We start from the raw sequence: 23,296 nt of genomic DNA, 5'->3' as shown, positions 1-23,296 counted from the left end.
TTTGATTGCTGTTAAAGCCACTGGAGCATCCGCAGATCCAAGTAAAAACTCGAGCAAACATGTACCCCAAGCTCGGATCCAACAAGAGCCCCCTGAGTCCACCTCAAACCCATGGAACCGAGATGCCCAGTGTCATCGGGAGTTTGTACCAAGGGGTCAACAACCTAACTAGTGGAAATGGCCCAAATGTGAACTGTTACAGTCAGGCCAGACAATGGTCTTGGAAGGGCACGAACATTAGCAGAGAACCTGGGGGCCCAGGGAGGAGTACAGTTTTCCTGCATGGGGTCTCAAATATGCACCTAAATCAACAAGAGCAAAGGGATGCATTTCTTAATAAATGTATGCATTGGCTTCATATAGTCAGGGGCTGTAGATTTGTTACCCGAGAATAAATTGTGTCTTGTAGTAGAATACGCTATAAGGGTGACACCACCACTGACCTTGAGAAGCTGGTATTCAGGGACCAGAGAATGGCCAGTAGTGTATTGAACAGCAAAATGAATCATGGCCAGAAAACATGCAGCTTGATCCTTATCAGCCCATAGTCTACTGATAGCATCACCAACATGCCTTGAAATAACTGTACACATTCTGTCCTTTCTGGTGCCAATACCCTCCCATTGGGGAAAAGGCCTATGAGTAACCCCCTTGGCATAGGGTTTGAGGTTTGTTGAACTTTAGGTGAAACAAACGGGTGAATGCATTGTTGTGTATTAATATTTTTCTATAATCTTAATAGTTTACATTATTTTTAGTATGTACTTTGATGGCCTGATGGCCGAATAAAGTTACTTGATGATGATAAAATTATGAAACAAATCTAGTTTTTCCTGTTAAAATGTGCACACACTTAAGCTGTAATAGAATTGTTAAACTAACATGTACAATTCATAAAAACATATTTTCACCATAATGTTTTAAGGCTAAAAATAATCTCTATAAATTAAAGCTTCACAAATGTATACAATAAAACAGATTTCAATATCAACATACTACTATTCTTTTGAAATACTTTCTCAATATCTGGTGAATTTCTGTATTATCCCCAGAGCAATATTGAGTGAGCACATACAAGTATACATATTGTTACATTTACAATGAAATAATCTTTTATTTTTAAACTAATGTAATATACTTGTAACATATGATTAAGATTGTGCATTGTTTTTTTATCTGCCTTTTTAATGTAAGCTGCTTAATAAAAAATGGGTGGTTTGGGATGGCTGTAAGGGGAAAGATGGAGGCTGTGCTAAAAATCAAGTTAACTATTTGAAGTAAAATGATGTAAACACAATGTACATTATATACCTGTAAGCAATACAAAATCAAAATATAATTAATAACACAATCGCAGAAAAGAGTTAAACACAAGTAACATTGCGTATATTTTATTAACACAAACATATACATGATTACACAATTATGATATGTAATCAAACTATTAATAAAACCAAAAGTAAAATGTTTCAATATATCATGTATGATAAAATGTATTGAGGAAATACACACAGCATAAACCAAAATATACAATGTTAATATGATACACATTGCATCCAATATAACTTTTATTTAAAAAAGTAATTCCCGATTTTTACAAACTATCAAATCATAGAATGCATCACTTTCCCTAACAAATATATTACTCACAACAAACAACTATAAATTAAATCAAGGGTGAGTTATGGTTGCCATGATGTTTGATTTAGGTGTGATATCTCTTTACTTCTCTCTATCTTTAAACTTAAATGTTAATGTAGTACTCAATACATCTCACGTTTAATTCATGGTGTTGAATCAGATTAAACAGCTTCCTTTGGAGAAACATTGTGCAATCATAGTTCTAGCCCTTGTGGATGTTCTCGTTGGGATAATTGTTATGCTCTTTACACAGGCATTATGAAATATGCTGTGTACCGTTTGCAGATTATTCAGAACACGCTAACACATATTATCACTAATACACCCAGACATGCTCATATATCCCCAGTGCTAAGACAACTACATTGGTTGCCAGTTAAAGCAAGGATAGATTTAACAATTCTAAATATAGCCTGCAATGCCTACTCCCTCTTACATTTGTGATCTTGCCTTATTGATGCCTTCATGATGTAGTAGCAGAGGGTGCACTAGCTGAGTGTGAATCCCTCCACTCCACTGAGCAATCCACCAAGAAATAGGCCTTGCCCATGGTAAGCATTGCTGCCTTCCTTGATTTGGCACCGGAGCACTTGCTCCATTCAACAATGGCACTCTTGGTTTCCGCAGCCCTGCCCGGGCTGTTTTCGACTCATTGCCCACCTCCAACAGCGCTGGATTGCCCACATACTTTGTTACCTGGATCATCTAGTGGGAGCAGACAGGGCCCCTTACAAGGCCCTCTACCCCTACCTGGGCATGTCAGGGCACGTATGGCGTCTCAGCGCTAAACTGCTTTTTCACCTCATATTTCCTGCTCACGATCACACCCCATGTGATTACCATCTAATGCAGGCTCACCCACGCAGATCTCTGTATTCTAAGCTCTAAGCTAAGGTATGTAACCATCCCCAATGCCACACTGTTTGCTCACCCATCCTGCCACCCGGCTCCCTTCTCTACACTCACTGCCACATTCTGCATCAAGGGATTGTCAGCTAGCTGCAAGTTGGTAACACTTACCACCAACTCCGTCAGTCATCTCTCGTACCAGTTCACACCCGCTGCGTCTAGCAGCCTGCATCCCTCTTGCCTTAGTGCTCCTCCTGCCTCAAGTGCTCCTTCTAGTGCTTTCTCCCCATCCCTACCTCTGGTCTCTTAGCCATTGTCAAACTGATCCGCCTCTATGACCATCCCCTCTACCCTTTCTCCTCCAGGGACTCCCCTAGTGCTCTTCTATCTGCACGTCATAGGCAGCTTATCACCACCATCCCGCCTTAAACTCTATACTTCCCGCATTTTCGCAGCAAATAGTCTGATGTAACGCCCCCGCCTCCCAACTGATTCCCTGCCGGGTTGCGTAGACCTAACCTCAGCTTGACAGTACTCCCCAAGGTTGATACTATTTGTGCCCAGCTGCAGAGCATAGCTCGAAACTTGTTCACCATGTTCACACTCGAAGTATCTCTCCGCACCACGAGGCGAGGCTTTGCCAGAGTTGTGTTGATTGCTCTTTTTGTCTTTTTGCTCACCTGAACCTGCATCCACTGCTTATATGTAATGTCATATCCTAATACCTACCTTTCGTGTGTTCGCCCCTATTCTGTTCATCATTGTAGTGTGTTGATGCACATGCTTTTACCATGAACCTACCTAACATGATTAGAGCAGCATGTTGCTGCACTTGGCTGTTACCTGCAATCCCACCTATTTGAGCCTAGCAGCACGCTGCTGCAATTGCATTTTATCTAGAATTGATTTTTCCCCGACCTGTGATGTGTCTCGCATTTAACCTACCTGTAAGCACTGGATTGACTTTACTCAGCCCTGCACTGTGTCTCAGATTTAATGTACCTGTAACTGCATACTTGATATAGCTCCCCGCACCAAGAGGTGAGGCTTTCCAAACTGTGCACCCTTATTAATGTCACTTTTTTACTATCTGTAACTGCATACTTGATGTAGCCCCTAACCCCAAGAGGTGAGGCTTTGGATACTGTGCACCGCTATTAATGTTGCTGTTTACCTACCAGTAACTGCATAATTGATGCAGCCCCCTGCACAAATAGGGGAGGCATTCCACCCTTTGCACCCCTACCTATATCGCTTTTTTTACGTACCTATAACTGTACACCTGATGTAGCCCCCGCATCATGAGGGTAGGCTCTGCCAGTCTGTATACAGTTTTACCTATTGTGTCTCTTCACTCCCTTCCGCATGCTGTAACCATTATGCGTTGTCTCTTAATTTACGTGCTCACTTTGCACTTACTGTAACTCGCACCATGATACCTGAGAGTCTTGGGTGCTGCTATAAATGCTAACATAAAATAAAAATAAAAATCCTTGAAAACTATACTTCCTCAGGACCTTTGAGATCATGATTAATAACCACTTCAGAATTTTCAAAGGACGTAAGTTCAGTCAAACTCTGGAATTCCCACCTGAATTTTTCTTTGCTTTATTAGTAATTTGGTGATCTTTAGAAATTGAGTGAAAACTGCTTTATTGTAGTCCCCCCTTGATCCATGCTTTGCTAGCCTCATTGTACCCGTGCTTGGGGACCCTTTGGTGGAAGCCCCATGTTCACATTACATTTAATTTTGCAAAAACATTAGATTGAGTTGCAAACGTATTGTTTGTATTTCTACTGCTTGTGCATTTTGATGTAATTGTTGGTTTACTTTCAACTAATTTAGATGTAAATTAGATATACATAAATGTTTAAAAGTGCTAGGGTACAAATGTAAAGTCTACCACATTTCAAAACGTATTTAAACTACTTAATACTTGGTGTGTGTTGTGATGCATTGGTGTTGTGTGTTAATCTAACCTTTATTTCGAGAGGATTGGTTCCTCCAACATATTCCACATCTATGACAGGTAATCACCACAGCTTTGGTGCTTTGGAAAATTTTAGGCGTCTGCGTCCTGCGTCGATGATGTCGATACGCTGTCCTCGAGGGCCTCCGTCGAGCCGACATCACTGGATGCTACAAGTAGGACGCACGACGCCCGTAGCCTCCGTTCCGATTTTTCCGCAAACGTGTTCGCTTCGGTGATCTCGGCGCGCCTCGGTTCTTCTGTTCTATCGGTTCTTTGAACTTGGTGTTTTGTGAAGATATCATGTCTTCGTCTTCTACCCCGCGGTCGGGATTCAAGAAGTGTCGGGAATGCGATTCCAAGATGTCACTTACGGACCCGCACGACGTCTGCCTCTGGTGCCTCGGCGAGGACCACGCCACTGATGACTGTGACGATTGGCAGTCGTTAATGTCGAAGGCCTTGCGGGAGTGGAAGAAGAAGCTTTCTGTAGGTAGGATTTCGAAACCCCGAACGTTGATATCCACTGGGCTTTCGACCCACGATTCGCGAGGCGACTCTCTGTGTCATCTGCATAAGTCCAGGGGGTCTCAGTCCCGGAGTGGTTCCCGCCATTCTTCTGCCTCTTCGAGGCACTCACAGAAGCGCTGTCACCGGTCGCCTTCCCCGTCCTCGTCCGAGGACTCTACCCGACGACGGGTTGCTTGTCCCAACAAGCATTCCTCTCCTGCGGAATGGGATGCATTTCGTAAGGAGATGATGGCGATTTTTGAATCGCAGGGCTCTGTTCCGTCCGTGCCTTCGAAAGAAGCTGGCAGGGACCGTGCTAGGGCCATCGCTCGCACGCCTTTGGGCTCGGGTGGTCGGCGCGATCATCGGGAGCCTTCGAGGTCCCGATTGGACAAGGTGGATCGCTCTAGCCATGCCCGCTCCAGGTCCCAGTCCTCGACACCCTCGAGACCGTCAGAGCCTGTGAGGTCTTCTAAGAAGACGTCAACCCCATCGGTGCCATGTCCGTTGAGGGACTCTCTCGAGGCTCCGCCTCCAAGGAAGCCATCGACACCATCGGCGCCAAGACCGTCGAAGGACACGCTCGGGGCAACGCCCTAGAGACCTGTGTCGAAGCCATCTGTGCCACGCTCGATGCCGATTCCGTCGATGCCCTCGACGCCTTTTGAGGAGGCTTTATCAGAGGTGCCCCGGAGACCGGTGGAAAACCCGAGGAAGGCCCTGGCCAAGTCGAAAAATGTGTTTGTGCCTTTTTCTGTGCCCCCATTCCAGCCTCTGGATTATATTTCTGAGGTGGATGAAGGGTCTGATGAAGGTTTGGTTCCTGATGAGGTTCCTGATGAACTATTGTCTGGTCATAGCCAGATTGAAGACCTGCGTCAGTCTCTGCACGACGCCAGTGGGCTGGACACCTCTCTGGAGGTTGAGTTCGGTAGGCCTGAGCCTGGCACGCATGCTGAGTCTTCGTACCGGCAACTCATGTCGAGGGTGTCGGAGTACTTGGGATGATCTGCGCCACCAGTGGATTTTCTGCAGGATGACCTGACAGATATCTTGGTCCAACGTCCACCAACTGATCCAGTACTGCCATTCCTTATGACCTTGCAAAGAAGGGTGGCAGCGGCTTGGACTGCTCCGGAGAGTCTCCCGGCAGTGGGTAAATCATTGCCGAAAAAATCACTGCCCAGCCAGTGGCGACCCCGCCAACTTATCCATGCACCCTACTCCGGAGAGTTTGGTGGTGCAGGCGGCTACGGCCCCGGCAAAGCAGCCGTCGTACCCTACCATCCCTCCTGATAGGGACGACAAGCGTTTTGACAGTTGGGCGAAGAAAGTGTTTTCTTCAGGGGCTATGGCTTTGAAAGCAGTCAACTCTGTGTGTGCCTTAGCACGTTTCACTCACACTCTGTGGAATTGTGTTTCTTTGGTGGCTGAACATATTCCCAAAGGGGAGGAACGGGATGGCTTTCTTGCCCTTGTACAGGATGGCAAGGATGCCATGTGAGCATCCGTTCAGTCGGGTCTGGACGTGGCAGACTGTGTCAGCCGGTCCATGGTGACGAGCACCATGATGCGCAGATTTGCGTGGTTGCGGAAGTCGGGGTTTGCTCCGGATGTACAAGCCCGGCATCTCAACATGACCTTTGATGGTGACCATCTTTTTGGCAGCAAGGCTGACGAGAGCCTTGAGAGGTTGCAGACCTCAAAGGCTGCAGAGAACACATTGATCACTGCAGTCCGCCAACCTCTGCCTTTTTGTCCTAGGGGACAGCAATGGAGGGGAGGTTCCTTTCAATACTACTCGACCTTTGGTAGATCGAGGGGAGCGGCAAGTCAAAGAGGCCAACGTAGGAGTACCAGAGGTGGAAAACAGGGTACTCGAGGTGCCAAGGCCGCTCGGGCAGTTGACTCCTTGCCCTCGGGCACTGCCCCAGCCGCTTCAGCTCAGTCATGAGGCCAAGTCCCATGGTTCGCCGGTTGGGGGAAGGCTGGTGCAGCATCTTGTAGAATGGCGTGCCATTACTTAAGATGTGTGGGTTCTGGAGATCATAGCCCACGGCTACTGTCTTCCTTTCCGGCAGAGGCCTCACGACAATCCACCAGGGAATCTCTCTTTGAAGAGTCCGGATCCGCTGCTTGCGCAGGAAATCAAATCCCTGCTGGAGAAAGGCGCCATAGAACTGGTGCCTGTAGCGGAGAGGAACAAGGGATGGTATTCCCCATATTTTTTGATCCCGAAAAAGGACGGGGGATTGAGACCCATCATGGACTTGCGTGGTTTGAACAAACTCCTCAGGAAGGACAAGTTCAAGATGGTTACTCTCTCTCAAGTCCTCCAGGTCCTTCAACTTCAGGACTAGTTGGTGTCTCTCGACCTCAAGGACGCTTACTTTCATGTGCCGATTCATCCCAAGCACAAGAAGTACCTGAGGTTCGCGGTTGGCGACTCGCACTTTCAGTTTCGGGTCCTGCTGTTCGGATTGACCTCCGCCCCGAGGGTCTTCACCAAGCTCATGGTGGTGGTGGCAGCGTATCTCAGGAAAGGAGGGATTCACATCTACCCCTACCTAGACGATTGATTGATCAGGGCACGCTCTCCCGAGCAAGTCCTGGATCATCTGTCAGTCACCTGCCACTCCCTTCACAGGTTGGGCTTCTCCCTCAATTTAAAGAAGCCCCACTTGACACCTAGCCAGCGGCTCCAGTACATCGGAGCAGTGCTCGACACATCTCTGGGGCAGTGTTCGCCTCCCCAGGTGAGGGCTCATCACATTCTGCAGATGGTGCACAAGTTTCAACATGCCCAGAGCCTCCCGGCGTTCGAATTCTTGAGGTTGCTCGGCCTCATGGCTTCCTGCATTCTTCTGGTGCCAGAGGCCAAACTGCGGATGAGATCTTTGCAGTGGGCTCTCAAGATGCAGTGGTCACAGTCCTCCGGCAGGATGTCGGATCCCGTTCAGGTGCCGGCCTCGGTCGCCCAGGATCTCCTCTGGTGGGCCGTCGAAGGCAATCTGATGAAGGGGGCTCCATTTTGGCTACCCTGGCCAGAGGTGACGATCGTGACGGACGCATCCCTCACGAGATGGGGAGCTCATGCCAACGAGTTGACAGCGGTCGTTGGTCTCCGTCGGAGTCTAGACTCCATATCAATCTGTTGGAGCTGAGGGCCGTCAGGCTTGCTCTGAAGGCTTTTCTGCCAACTGTGCGAGGGAAGAATGTCCTGATTCTGACGGACAACACAGTGGCCATGCACTACCTCAACAAAAAGGGGGGGGCAGGGTCACTTCCTCTGTGCAGAGAAGCGATGCGGCTCTGGTTCTGGGCCATCCAGCAGGAAATTTCGATCTCAGCAGTTCATCTGGCCAGAGACGGAAACGAGGCGGCGGATGCTCTGAGCAGGCAGAGCTCGGTCTCTCACGAGTGGGAGCTGGCTCAGGAGATTCTCCGAGGGATCTTCGCCCTTTGGGGGACCCCACAAGTGGATCTCTTCGCCACCAGTGTCAACTGGAAGTTGGACAGATTCTGCTCGTGGGAATTTCCTCCAAGAGGAGCCTTAGGAAAAGCGTTCGTAGTGGAGTGGTCCTTCCCACTGCTGTACGCATTTCCTCCAATCCCTGTCATTCCGCAAGTGCTGCGGAGGTTACGGAGGTTCGGTTCCCGAATGATCCTCATTGCTCCGGCATGGGCCAGGAGGACGTGGGACCTGGACCTTCTAGACATGTTCATCTGCCCTCCATGCCGTCTTCCCTACCGAGACGATCTGCTCTCACGGGAAGGGGGTCAGGTTCTCCATGCAGAGGTCAAGTCTCTCAACCTTCATGCTTGGCTTCTGGAAGGTTGAGGTATAAGGATTGGGACCTCCGTGAAGACGTGATGGAGGTGTTGCTTTCGGCCAGAAGGCCTGCAACAAAGTCCTTGTACCGTTGCCGTTGAAGAAAGTTCTGCGACTGGTGCAGGTTTAAGAATGTGGATCCTTTTTCATGTGCCATTCCTGTGGTTCTGTCTTTTTTGCTTTTGTTAGCCCACAAGGGCCTGCAAGTGGGTACCATTAAAGGTTACCTGGCGGCGCTGTCCCTATTTAAGCGCTCGTCTGAGGAGTGTTCTTATTTTAAGATTCCTTTGATTTCTCAGTGTCTTAAAGTGCTCACTAATGTGTTTCCATCGTCACCTTTCCAGGTGCCCGGTTGGGATTTGAACCTGGTTCTAAAATTCCTAATGGGTGCTCCATTTGAGCCGTTACATTATTGTCCTTTGAGACTGTTGACCTTTAAAACTGTATTTTTAGTTGCGGTTACTTCCGCTCGCAGAGTGAGTGAGTTGCAGGCACTATCTGCTAAGCCACCCTTCACGGCGTTTCATAAGGACAGGGTTGTCCTTAGGGTTCGTCCTTCTTTTCTTCCGAAGGTTGTGTCAGAATTTCATTTAAGCCAGAAGGTCATATTTCCGGCGTTCTATCCTCCCCCGCATCCTGGTAAGGAAGAGGGGAGGCTCCATAGGTTGGATCCTAGGAGAGGTTTAAGTTTCTACATCTCACGCATGTCCCGAGTCAGAGTGGACGATCAGCTCTTTGGAGGATACGTTGGAAGGCGTTTGGGACAAGCTGTTACTAAGCAGACTTTGTCTAGATGGATTATCTTGACAATTTCTGAATGTTACCGCCTGGCGGGTAAGGACCCTCCGGTAGGCTTACGGACCCATTCTGCTAGGGGTGTGGCTGCCTCTACTGCTCTGCAGAGGGTTGTTCCTATTCGTAATATTTGTGAAGCAGCCACATGGGCTTCTGTCCATACTTTTATAAGACACTACTCCCTAGATTCTATCCATGGGCAGGATCTGGCCTTTGGCAAGGCGGTCCTCTATTCTGCAATTGAATTGGGCATTCTAAAATTCTAAATTCTTTTCCCACCTCCATACATTGGTACTGCTTTGGGAGTCTGTCATAGATGTGGAATACGTCGGAGGAACCAATCCCCTCGAAGAACAAGTTACTTTCTTACCTGGTAACATTCTTTCGATGGGATGTTCCGACGACGTATTCCATATCGTACCCTCCCAGCCTGCTCCGCTACAGAATTTCTTATGCGATTGCAGCTTACGTTTCCGCAAGGCTTTCTGTGGTCATACTGGCAGAAGATTGGTGCCACACGTTCTGGGAAAAAACTACAACTGAGGCTACGGGCGTTGTGCGTCCTACTTATAGCATCCAGTGACGTCGGCTCGACGGAGGCCCTCGAGGACAGCGTATCAACGTTATCGACGCAGACGCAGAAAATTATCCGAAGCAGCACAGCTGTGGTGATTACCTGTCATAGATGTGGAATACGTCGTCGGAACATCCCATCGAAAGAACATTACCAGGTAAGAAAGTAACTTGTTCTTTTCTGGTATGGACAATAACAACACTTGTGGAATATAACGCACATGTTAGAAAACTTTGCACACTAGCCATAGTCAATGGGCACTGTAATAATGTCTACAATAACAAAACATTCAGGAGAATACACTCATTAACCACACATAATGCAATTGAACACTTTAGCCACATACCCCATGTCTTGCCTACACCAGGAGTAACAACAATACATTCACAAGAATATGGTGGTAATGCCAAGTGCGTAATAAAATCAGGCACAATAGCATAGTCACATTGCATGACTTAAATGCCCCATCAAGAATAATCCCATAAAGCTTGAACAATAGACTCACAATTACATGTCCATTGTACAATTCAGCACACATGCCACACAGACCGGCACCAAGAGTGCACCATGACCAATGAGGCTCAGAATAACACAAGTCATACAATTCAGCACAGTATCCAAGGCCTACTGTCCTTGGATACTATGCTGAATTGTATGACTTGTGTTATTGCATTGACACTCAAATCATGAGCACTCCATGACCAACACAAATATGCAAGGAATAATGTTCACTAAATAGCGTGTGCTATACACTTCACAACGATGGCCATACATACCAGCAACTGCATACACGCCCACACCACCAGCATACAATGCTTACAATAATATGCCTGAAATAGCATGCACATAATACTAAATATCAATTTAGACATCCCCAACACCATGAGCACAGCTTAACCAACAACAGCAGGCTCAGAATAACACACTGTGAAGAACGCAAGTCCTATTTTTCAGCACAATTGCCATACACAACAGCCACTGATTATAAGACCACAACATGAGCAGCTATACTTCTGTTAGTATAATGTGTTCAAAGTAACAATCACACAATACATATTAGCACAACAGCTATACAGAAAAAAAGAGGACATCAGTGTCATTTAAACTAAAAAGGTTAAGGATTCCACCTATAAAAAGGTGACATCTACAATTATTGGGAATGCAATTCAATGGGCACATGCTTATATCAGATGAAGCAATTATGCAATAAAAAAGCCTATACTAATAGTACAAATTGAACTTTCATCACACTACACGACTACTATGCAAGCAGCTCATAGCCATGCTAGAAATGAAGTGAGTCTTATGAAGAGAATTTCAATTTGAATGAGCTTGTACTTGAGGTTTTCATCACCCTTTTATTAAAAATGTCTTTTGTTTTCATGTTTTCAGCAAAATACATACTTATATGTTTTTCTGTTTTTTTTTTCATAACACACTCAATACCCAAGTTCGGTTTTTAGGCACGGATCAGTGATTCGAACCTCTGTTGCTCTGCATGCTCTTGCTTTCAAGACCAGCAGGTAGCCCCTGTGCTATCTTCCATTCACTATTTAAGCATGTTTCAGGGTTTTACACCTTTGTTGGGGTGATTCCCCGGGGGCCGGCAGAGCCGTCCACGGACCTCCGGGCTGGGGAGGCCCCAACTCCTCCCGCGTCCCAAAAGGAGTATGAGGCACAAACAAGGAGCAAGGCAAGATACTGCTGTTTATTATAATAATGGCAGGGATGGGTCTCGGTTCGTATGCATCCGATGAGACTCTCAACCTTAGTGGGGCTCGCAGGCCCTTTTTACGGCAGTATGACGCGCTACTCGCGTCACCTGGGAAAATCGTCACAAAACCTATCGCCACTCTGGATTGGTTCCACGAGTGGTAGGGTTAGTATAGCTATAATATATGGTGAAAGGTTAGTGGCTAAGGACGAGTCAGGTGGTACACTTGGGTTGTTCCTAACATTTTCTACAACATCACCGTTCCCAGCTCGCGGTATACCTGACGGTAGCAACAATGTGCAACTATGTGTTTGTGCGGACAATGGACAGGTCTGCATTGCGGACTGGTGAGCAGGTCTTTCCCATTGCTGTAGGTGTCTAACTTGTCACTTCGTTGTTGCAACTTGTGTCCCAAACGTGGGACCCTGGTGGTTCGTTGTCTCGTGAGCTTGGCACCTTGTCAGTTCGGCTTGGTCACGTGTGAGGAGACCGTAGCTGGAGTAGAATTGTGAGCATTAGATTTGTGTTTTTCGGTTCTGATGGCTTGGCACCGGCAGGTATAACCTTGGCGCTGAGAGCGCGGCATGCGGGTTGCAACATCGTGGCCTTGGCTATGCGCTCTTGCTGGTGCTCGTTCTGCACCGTCAGCTTTCTGCATTGCATTCTGGGAGGGTTTTCGTTAGCGAGGCTCCTGGATAGGGACTCTTGCTAGTGGCCTACTTGGACTTAGTTCCTGGGTGGCGGTACATAAACCATAGTATGGAAGTCGCGGGGCGACAGAGTGTCACAAGCAGTGTTAGATATACATGGAGGTGTCTTCATAGGTGTCGGTGGTGAGAGAAGCGACAGCAAGCATGTACACGAGCTCTTCAGGCATCTTGCGTTTCTGCAGCGCTGTAGAAGGCCTATGTGAAAAATAACAACGATGCATGTAGTTGGTGTGTCAGACACCTACGTCATAGCACTGAGTATGTTCTTCATGTGGGTTGGTGTGTGAGTGACCAGTGTGCATGGTGGCAAGTGTGTTCTTGTCTGTTGGCTATGTCGTCATGGTATCTCTAACGATGTGAGTCATTGTGGCTGGTTGTTCTTAGTCGATCTGATCCATGTCGCAGGTGTCTACTTGAGCTTGGCATGTTAGCGGGCAAACTCCTCGTATTTTTATGTTTTTAAACCAGGATGCTCTGTTTCCTATCGCCTCATCGGATAAGTAGGTAAACTGCTCTCGTGGGGGGTGTCTGGGCCGTGATCCTCTAGGCCATGATCTGGATGAGATTGGGGGAGGGTGTTGTCCCATTCTCCTACTTCCCTTATCATATTTTCTTTGTAGAACTTTTATTTTTGATGACCTTGGTAGCGCCTCAAATCATTGCAGATCTCCTAAGCGTCTTCAAGTTTTGCAGAGTTCAGAGAGCTTCGAGATGATTCCCATATCACAGCCTGCATCCCCCTAAAAACCTTTTGTGTTTCTTTCAAAAATGTTTGCCGGCTCGGTGGGCATGTATCTATTTCTTTACTGTGATCTATTCACCATTGTAATGGCCGCTTCATAATGAGATACTTTTCCGGGTGAAAGATGGTTTATAGGCTGAGCGAATTCCAGTTTGAGAGCTAGAGAATCCTTTTGATCCATTGGCACTATCATGCTTTGGTCTAAATATAACTGTTTTCTAATAATAAACCTGAGATGATGAAATACTCAAGTTAATGCATTTATAAAGGTAATGCGTCCCAAGGCACCTTATCTTATGACTGTACCATTGTTATATGCTATTTTTCTCTCATTTTACTCTTTGATGTCAAGGTAGTTAGTGCCACAGGAGGGCTCCTTATACATTTGTGTAATTAATTAATCAATCAAGTAAGATACAAGTGTCCATTGTGGGTTGTGTTTGATTTCATTTGATTGAGCCCCTAAATCAATGTCCCCTGTAAATGTTCCTGATGCCCTCCCTGTAACTGTCTGGCGTGACACCGGAGGCTCTCCTCCTGAATAGGGACATTCTGGAAAGCACTCAAATCTCGTCCTTCCAGACTTCTCTAGCCACCAATGGAACCCGCCACCTCCCCCAGGGCTATTGCGTCCATCCACTCCTAAAACTACTCCTACATTATCCATCTAATCCAATCTACTGCTAAGCCTGCATCGGCAATGTACACACCTTCAGCTGTGTACTTTGGCTGTGGCCACGGACAGACCTGTTCTCTGTTAAACCCCCAAAAAAAGAAAAAAAGAAAAAGTGAAAACCTTTGAATCGTCCTAATGGCATCAATAGCGTGTTGCTTTCAGTGACATATTCCTCACAATGTGCATGAACATTAAATGACAGAATCACGATTCGCTAAACTCAATATAATTGACCATAGGATGAAAAATTACAGCTACATCTATTAACCTTTACAAATGAAGTTATTGGAAAAAAATAAGAATACAAATTATGGAATTAGGACCTGATTTTTTTAAAATAGGTAAATCCCATTGAAAAAGCTGTGTGAATCAGGCCACGTCTAAGTGAATTAACACCTGGACAATAGGTGGGAACATCACAAATACATGACAATGAGTAACTCTGACTTACTCCTTTGAAGTATTAGTAATTATGGCTTATACTTGACTTAACTTACTAGTAGTAAGTCTCGAGTAAGTCAGAGTTAGAAAGCTTAACCTTTTTGTGAATCAAATAGTCCTTTCTAAGAGTTACTCGAGGAGCTTATCAAGGTCACTTTGTAAATCAACTCCTAACTATCCCATTGCTGTACCTCTTTACTGCCATATTCATAGTATTGATACAAATACATGTTTTCTGATTTTTGCAGGACATTGATGGACAAGCGCTTTTGCTGCTGACACTTCCAACAGTGCAGGAATGTATGGAGCTGAAACTTGGGCCAGCCATCAAGCTGTGCCATCAAATCGAGAGAGTGAAAGTAGCGTTCTATGCACAGTTTGCCAACTGACTCGAGTTGTCTTTCTTCCACAGCTCAGCAACTTTTTTCATCAAAAACATTTTTAAAAAGAAGAAAATATTTACTTGGAGCACTGATTTTTGTATATAGCTGTATATATTCATAAAACATCTCGTGTCTATATCCATATTTTTAAATACTTTATTGATTTACCAAGGAGTGGAAAGCTTGGCCATGTTGTATTGTGGTGTGGAATTGCCACATTGTGGCAAACAGTTTGGTATTTTTTATGAATTCATGAAAATGTGTACACACAGCAAACACATTCCAGCTTAAGACCATAAACTGACAAATTTGGCCAGGATCCATCTAACAGGATATTTCTGCCGCGTTTGCTCTTTCAGGAAACCTTACACAGGTCTTTCATATTGAAACGTGTGGTTGATTGAAGCGCAAACAAGGCCTTGACTACAACAGTCCAATACTATCAACCCGCATCTACTATTTCGACACTTTGTTTTCTATTGGACCGTAGTGGTGATTTTCTGAGCAATGTTTTTATGGCTCTAGTAATGAGACAATGCTGCATTTGATTCAACTGCACAAGTGGTCAGCCAGCAGGTGCTAATTACATTGTACATCAATGATGATGTTGTTCTAAATGAACATTGTTCTATTGAAGGTTTTGGGGCCGACTCACAAAAGCAAGTACGTCTAAATTATGATAGGTGTATCTTGAGACAATGACTGGTCGCAATGCTTGGGTGATATAGAAACATTTTCTGTCAATGCGTGCAAAACATACACAAGTCTTGGTTAACTCACAGAATTGTCATTGCCATAGACATTGATGATTTAGACCTGTTTTATTAATCCTACCTGATTGGTGTACACATTATTTAAAGTATGCATGCATGGGCTTAGAAAATTGTCAGATGTATACATCTTTTTTCGATTTTCTTTTCTTGAGTGAGTGTAGACCCTTCCTATACACACAGTGTGACAGTGAGACATTTTGCACATCTTTATTCTTAGGAAATTCAGGTGTGAGTTAAATGTGGATACACATGCAGGAAACGTTTTGCACATTGTTTATGAGTGCCTACCACGTTGCTATTGTGGTCATGTTCACCACATTTGCATCGCGCGCACCCAGGCCTCTTTCTGATACACCAACTGGATTTCACATGTTTACAGAAACATTGTTTTTTTACATGCACTCATTCTGTGGAACAATTCTCAAAACATTGCATTTGTGTATGTAAACTGCGGCACAAATTTAGTTTATGTGTGTCAGTCAACAAATAACATTCTTTGGATTTACAATGCATTCCTTGAAAGTCCAAACAATTAATAATAAAACACATGAGAATTTGAACATCCTCCTTAAAAGTAATGCAAGTAAAAAATCATAATGATGAGATATGATAGGTTATTTATAACGTGCTTAATACCCATTGGTTTCTAAGTGTGGACCCGGGGATCGCTCCGTATCGTCTTGCTTCCAAGTCGAGCACGTTGCCCCTGAGCTATCCTCCCAATCATAAAGGATCATAAAGCAATTATGGAATTCAGTTCCTAAGGCTCAAGGCACATTGTGAATAGTGAAGCAGAGTTTAGGCACTACAGAAATATTAACGGACAAAATAAAAAACCATAGCTGGCCTGCAATGTCTAAAATTAAATTATGTTGAACGTAAGGCCCTTTGGGTAGCGTGCCTTGCATCGAATGGGAAGCAGAGTAACTCTTACACCAAATAACAGAACCAACTCAGGAAGATGGCAAAGGTTTTTCTGTTTTAATATCAATTGTCTAAAACAGGGCGTTGCATCATACAAAACATTACATTTATATAGCAAACATTCCTCTCACTTGATGTCATACTACGTGGCAACTAAGGGAAACCTACGGCGAGTTGTGATATGCTCAAGGGGAGCATCTAAGTATACTTTCTATGAGGGGTTGGGTTGTGATTGGGTCTCTTCTGTCGAGTGGACATCTTGTGCCCACCTATAGTGCAAGTCATCTTCATCATTATTAAGTACATGGTAGATCATTGGCTCTCAAACTATAAGGCCCTCTACAATTGGTTGGCACGCTCGTGCCAGTCTGGAACATTCAGCTCACTAGCAGCACATAAGCTCATACCCCAGGTGCCAGGAGGTGGACTTGACAGTACCACCCCACGCAATTAGTCCAATGTCTCTCATCACTGTTGCCTTCTGCCATGAAGATTGTCTTTGAACTTGGCTTTGCAAAGTATCCTTGCTGGGAATATAAGGTAGTGCGAGCACGCACTATCGTTGTCCTCAAATTATTCTCCCTCTTCTATTTCCATCCTTTGCTCATGTGACAGGAGACCACGATCTGGTCAATTTTGCTGCATTTAATTGTCTTAAATGAATAAAACTTGCCACCCATGGTGTTCATTCTTTGCACCTTAACAAGGGATGATTCACCATCACACATTCACTGCCTTCAAGAATAGATAACCAGTCTTGGCTGCTTCAACCCTGACACCAGGCCAGACAGCCCTTCCAGCCTCATCCATGATCTCAGTTAATTCTTTGCTGCGACACAGCTCTCGGCTCTTCTCTCCATGGGTTTAAGCTTACTAATGTAGTGACACCGATGTCCAGTTTATTAATAATGGCGGCTTTGCCTTTAGTGTATTCACTACTCATAGCCAGCTTCTAAGATTACTTGATCTACTTGCATTACAGCATCTGTACAGTTAAAAAAGTGCTCTTCATGCATGCAACCTTCTTCATCCATTTCTATATGGGTCATACATCTTCTTCACCTAGTCTTCTCTGTGTATCACCCTCGCTGCTTGTGACATCAGCAGCTCCTTCTCTTGCTCTCTTTCATATTACTTTGGGGATTTCCTCCGTTAGATTGTCATCTCTTCAGGAGTACAATCTGATAGGGTTTTCTTAGTGGATACTTTTTCTCGAAGATTCGCAGCGGAATGATCACAACTGCTGATGTCAAGCATGGCACAATCTCAGGCCTCCAAAATATAGATGGTAGGGGGCGGGACTTCCTACAGGGGCATTTGGATGCTCCTCTACGGTGTAACAATTGTATTGCTCTACACCAAATAGATTTGTAAGCTGGATAGAAGAACACCAATTGCATAAGATCTTCAGTATTGGAGTCGCATAGCAAGCAGCCTGATTCAGAAGAGGCTACCATTTGGTTTCTCGGCCACCTGGCTATAACCACCAGTAGCGTAGGATGATTTTGGTGCCGGGGGGGCGGATAATAGGGTGCCAGCAGGAGTCTGGGGGCGCACTGGGGATGCAGTGGTCACAAGAGCGGAGCCAGGGGGGGGGCAGATCCCCCACTTATCCCCACCCTGGCTCTGCCACTGGTAACCACGTTAAAAGGCAGAAGATGAAGTCTAATCCTGGTTATCAATACACAGTCTTTTTAAAGAATGTGTCCAAAAACATTAAAAGAAACAGTCGGCATAGAAAAAAAACATGTGAACGATTGGAAATCTTTTGTAATTCCGTTTGTTCACGTTCTAACTTCCAATATTTATTGAGGTTCTGCCGAACTACTTTCTTTGTAAGCCACCATAACAGCAGCTTGATTAATTAAACAATGAATTGCATTTACTGCACTCAAACATCTTTTGACATAAGAAATTCACGGAATCGACAACTAATTTGCCTCACACTGGAGAATGTGGTTCAAGAGGGAATGGGCCTGGCTGGCTTTCATGTTTAACCATATTCTAAACCACTGGTTCAATACGAATTTCGTCTTCAATGTATTGTATCCCCAATTTGGTGTAGACTGTAAACATGGGGGCCGAATTAGGTAAACCTAATAGATGCTTATAAAAAATAGTTCTCTTCAAGATGTAAACCGCTTACACCTACCACTGTCCATATCTTTGCACCATAACCTGCCACTGTTTTGGTCTTTGAAGAGTATATTTTCCACATTATTCCCACAGTTTGTGCTTTGTATGATATAGCAAAGCGGTAATACTCCTCCATATGCATGTGACATTTTGATTTTTGACTGCTGAATGTGGGGAGCCCGATTCAGCCTACAAGTACATTTGTAATCCAGGTAAACATAACTTGGACAACCCTGTACAGGCTAAGACCTTGCAAAAAAAGTCTAAAAGGTTACATTTTTGTTCTTCCATCTTGGCATATCATACATACTCTCAGATTTAGAAGCCTTAATTGATACAAGTCTCGGGAGGATAGCCTAGGGGCAACGTGCTCGCCTTGGCAGCAAGACAACACGGAGCAACACAGGTTCGATCCCAGGGAACGCGCTTAGAAATCTGTGGGTATTAAGTGCACTATAAATAACTCATCATATAATATCATATCATATAATACATCGAGATTGACATAAAATCAACATAGGCCACAATCAGAGCCTGTAGTGAAAGTTTAGTTCCTGCTAGTAACACAGTATCATCGGCGTACATCAAAACAGGTGTCGCCATACCACCCAATTTTGGAACATCTCCATTGAGTTCCACCAAATGCTTTCAAAGTTTATTAACATATAAAGAAAACAACATGGGGGGTGTCGGGGGCGAACCCCAGCGCCGACAGAAAGCCATGTTATGCATTAGACACTAGATCCAGATCTTGCACAGGCTTAGTTGTGTAACATAGCAAGGACATTAACAAACTTTTCAGGACAACCCATAGAGGCCAGAGTTGCCCACCGTGTTGGCCTATTCACCCTATCGAAGGCTGATTTTACATCCATAAAAGCTATATACATTTTTTTGCTTTTAAGATAAATGTTTAGAAACTACAGGGTACAAATGAAGCACCTGGTCGTAGGCCTCCCCTAAAACCAAGTTGGGTCGGGGCAAGGATGTTAGTAGCTTGGACCCAGTCTGGCAGTCGAGCCAGAATTGTCCTGGCAAATACTTTGAATAATGAATCCAACAAGGAGATAGGTGATAAGAGTTGCTGAAGGATTTGGCCTTCTTTTGTAAAGCAGGCATATGATGGTGTGTTTCCGGGAATCAAGATAGATACCAGTGGTAGGCATTGAATTAAAACCAATGATCAATAGGGCGGCTCAGGATTCTTCTTGTCCCTGGAATAGATTTACATGGATCCTGTCTGGCCCAGGGCTCTTATTAAGCGTTTCTCTTTATGGTAACACACAATTTGAACGTGCATGGTGGTACTTAAAGTATTGCACATGCTGCAGACACAATTTGCAGCTAGTGCAATTAAGAATAGCAGATGCAACTAATTTGAAAAAAAAGAACAACAGGCACAATTACTTGGATGTGAAATGTGCATGCAAAGAGGAAAAGGGGAAACATTATACATATTCCCTGTACACGGTGTTAAACGGGGAAAGATAAACCTTTTCAGGGAAAGATGTTTAAAAAGTGAAACGTATTGTTGCACAGTTACCCTTGTCCCATAGCTGAGTTACACCAAGGTTCAACAAGGGCACATTTTGTATGAGGCCAGGGGACTTTCTATATGTTTATGACTCAGGATGCTGAGGCCAGGGGACTTTCTATATGTTTATGAATCAGGGTGCTGAGGCCAGGGGACTTTCTATATGTTTATGACTATATGTTTATGACTCAGGATGCTGAACCTGTGATGGTAGGTGTGTCAATGATTTGCATTACCCGACCATTGGCAATTCTCCAGACACACCCATTTTGCTCATGTTGAGAGCAGTATAAGGCATAATCCTTTTATATATGCCAATTTTAACCCATAGATTCCTAGTAAACAGGTTAAAATGGCATTTAAATGTGACATAAGACATTAAGGGCTCATTGGGTTTGACAGTGCAGGAAAAAACTAGTGGTAATTACATTACCACCATTAATTTGGTGTTAATGGAATTACTTCCGTTTTGACCGCACCATGGAATTGCACTTTAGACCTTGAGATGGAGGATATTCCTCTGGCACCATGCTGGATATAAATCCGCTACTTTAAGACCACGTTTCATTAGAATTACCGCGGGCGGCATCACAGCAAAGATAATCGGTCATTTGCTAAAGTCTACTGGAAGATATTCAGGCCACTTTTACGAAAACGATTGCAAATTTCATGAACACACCTTGGTTATCCAGGTTATATATGGCGAAATATTATTATTTTTACTAAAAAACACTGGTGTGAGATATGCATCTGTGTGGCTGGTGTCCAAGCAGGTGTCTTGGCTTTTGGCTTTCCTTGGTCAGAAGCTCTAATTCTTATTCAAATTTTTAGTCACTTGCCATACACCTCCAAACTCTTTGCCAGTACAGAATATTGTGCTGCCTTGCCAGACTCTCACAAGCATTGTTAAGTAACATTTTGGTGTAAGATAAATGATAAGAAACAGATACACTTGAGAACAGCTCACTGGAAGCTCAAAAGATCATGCACCAAAAAGATAAGAAGATGGAATTGATATTTAAAAAACGCCTCTATCAATACCCATCAGCATACACACATAGCACAGTAAACCCACACAGCTCAAAATCAGTGAGATGTTTACAAAGATCAAAGCCGCCAAACAAACATAGAGCCAGGCAGCAGGAACATCTGTCGAACCCGGTCAAATAGTCGTTCAAATAGCACAGCCAGTAGAGCGCTCGCTTTGACATCCGTGCAGAGCCTGCTGATGCATGTTCGAATCCCGGCAGGGCCAAACTCAGCCTTTCATCCTTCCGATGTCGATAAATGAGCACCACACACCGTGGGTAATAATAAGCAGCGCTCAGATGGCTGAGGGCTCGCAGCGCTATATAAATGCAAAATTATTATTATTAAAGGTGCACTCATTGGCGATATTTGCATTTGCTTCAAACAGATGCACAAATGAGAGCCAACAATGTTAAAATAAGTTCAGAATAGAGTGTTGTCCTGAAGGACACGTGTTCCGAAGATTCAGTGTACCTCCTCAGGGTTAGGATGTCTATCCAATTGACTGGTCAAAAGGTACGTCTGAACTTCAGAGATTCAGAACACGATATACATAAAGCAATCACATGGTTATAAAATGTTATAAAATGTGCACTTAAATTATTATGATAAAGAAAGATGACAATTAAGTGTCACTTGTCCTCAGGACTAAAGATTTAGATGACAGATTTTCTAAGCAGGTATGAAAGCACAATGAAATCGGAGTAGATATGAAAAATGCTGTTGGCTTCTGGTACTTCCAGATCCTGACTATACAGAACAGGAAGCACCTTTTTGGGTCTATACCTGAAAAATATAGGAGTGACACACCATGATAATGAACAAACATCCATATTACAAATGTTCATTTAAATTTTGTCCTGTTGAATAAAGATCCACTCAGTGCCCTAACTCTGCTTGGCGTGAATCCAGCTCACACTATATTCTGACAGTAATTAGAGTAGATGCATGTCTGTGAGATACCTGCCCCTAATATACACACCGATTACACAGCTTAATAATGGGATGACACAATAATAATCTTTCATTTGCAGGTGCCACTTTTTAATAAGGATTTATGCCATCTCAGATAAAATATCTATCATGTTTCATAAACCTGGATATTTTAAATTATTTTTGTTGCATTGTTTATTTTGAATTTTATTGGCCCAATTCACCAAAAAATTCATTTGTATCTACAGAGAGCACTAGAAACAAATGGTGTCTTCAGCCACATGCTCATTTGATATGCATGCTGGTTTACAAAGCGTCATAAAGCAGGCCCATCTGCTTTGCACCTGCAGATGGGCCTGATTTACACTCAAAACCAGGCTCAACCCCCTGAAATGAAAAGTGAAAAAATGAAAAAGTGCCGTCAAACATTGGGGAAAGTGAACATCTTTCAAGGTATAATGCTAAACACTGGTAAACCTTCACCTCTGGGTTTGCCCACCTTCAAAAGAAGACTTACCTCAGGTAGGAACAGGAGAAAGTTGCTACAGGAGCAAATCCTTTTTGAGTGATTATGGTTGCTATGTGCGTGTGTGTGTGTGTGTGTGTGTGTGTATTTGGGGTGGGTCGAGGTGTCCCTCTTTATGTACAGTGGCCATTCCCTCTTGCTACTTTTCACCCTGGCCTGGGACTTTGATCACTGTTTCTGTTTTACTTGTGAAGCACTTTATTATAGCGGATATTCTGCTGAATGAGCTATGTTCAAGGATCTAATTCACGGATCAAGGATCTAATTCTGATTTCATAATTTTGTAAAATTCATGTTTCTGCGTTTCATAAAATGGCATAGTTACTCAAACGGAAATAGGTGATTGTTGCTGCAAATTCTCCCACAAATATAACGTATGGGGCTGATTAGTCTCACACTGAACTCAAACCTGCATAAGGCTGTTCTACGCACAAATATATTACCTTTGGTAACTCTGACTTAGACCTGACTTACTCACACTTACACCTGTATGACATGTCATTTATTTTTTATTTTATACTTTAATGTGTTAGAGTCAAAGACTTTACACATAGAAGAAAATACAAATCATGCACAAATAAAAGCTAACACAGGAGAACTAATA

At 44.2% G+C, this 23,296-nt stretch overlaps 1 protein-coding gene across 2 annotated transcripts in view; it reads left to right on the top strand.

Annotated features, from left to right (window-relative positions):
- SFMBT2 (Scm like with four mbt domains 2) overlaps positions 1–14,979 on the top strand; it is a 957,919-nt gene extending 942,940 nt beyond the window's left edge. For both annotated transcript variants that reach the window (XM_069629673.1, XM_069629672.1), the window contains one exon: positions 14,703–14,979. In XM_069629673.1, coding sequence (XP_069485774.1) covers positions 14,703–14,843 — 141 coding nt within the window. In that variant the 3' untranslated portion in view covers positions 14,844–14,979. The remainder of the gene's footprint in view (positions 1–14,702) is intronic.
- The last annotated feature ends 8,317 nt before the right edge of the window (positions 14,980–23,296 follow it).

The sequence above is a fragment of the Ambystoma mexicanum genome, chromosome 12 (assembly GCF_040938575.1).
Source record: "Ambystoma mexicanum isolate Mex_15411 chromosome 12, UKY_AmexF1_1, whole genome shotgun sequence".
NCBI lineage: Eukaryota > Metazoa > Chordata > Amphibia > Caudata > Ambystomatidae > Ambystoma > Ambystoma mexicanum.
The sequence above is the reverse complement of the archived record's forward strand: the minus strand, read 5'-3'. Positions and strand labels throughout refer to the sequence as shown.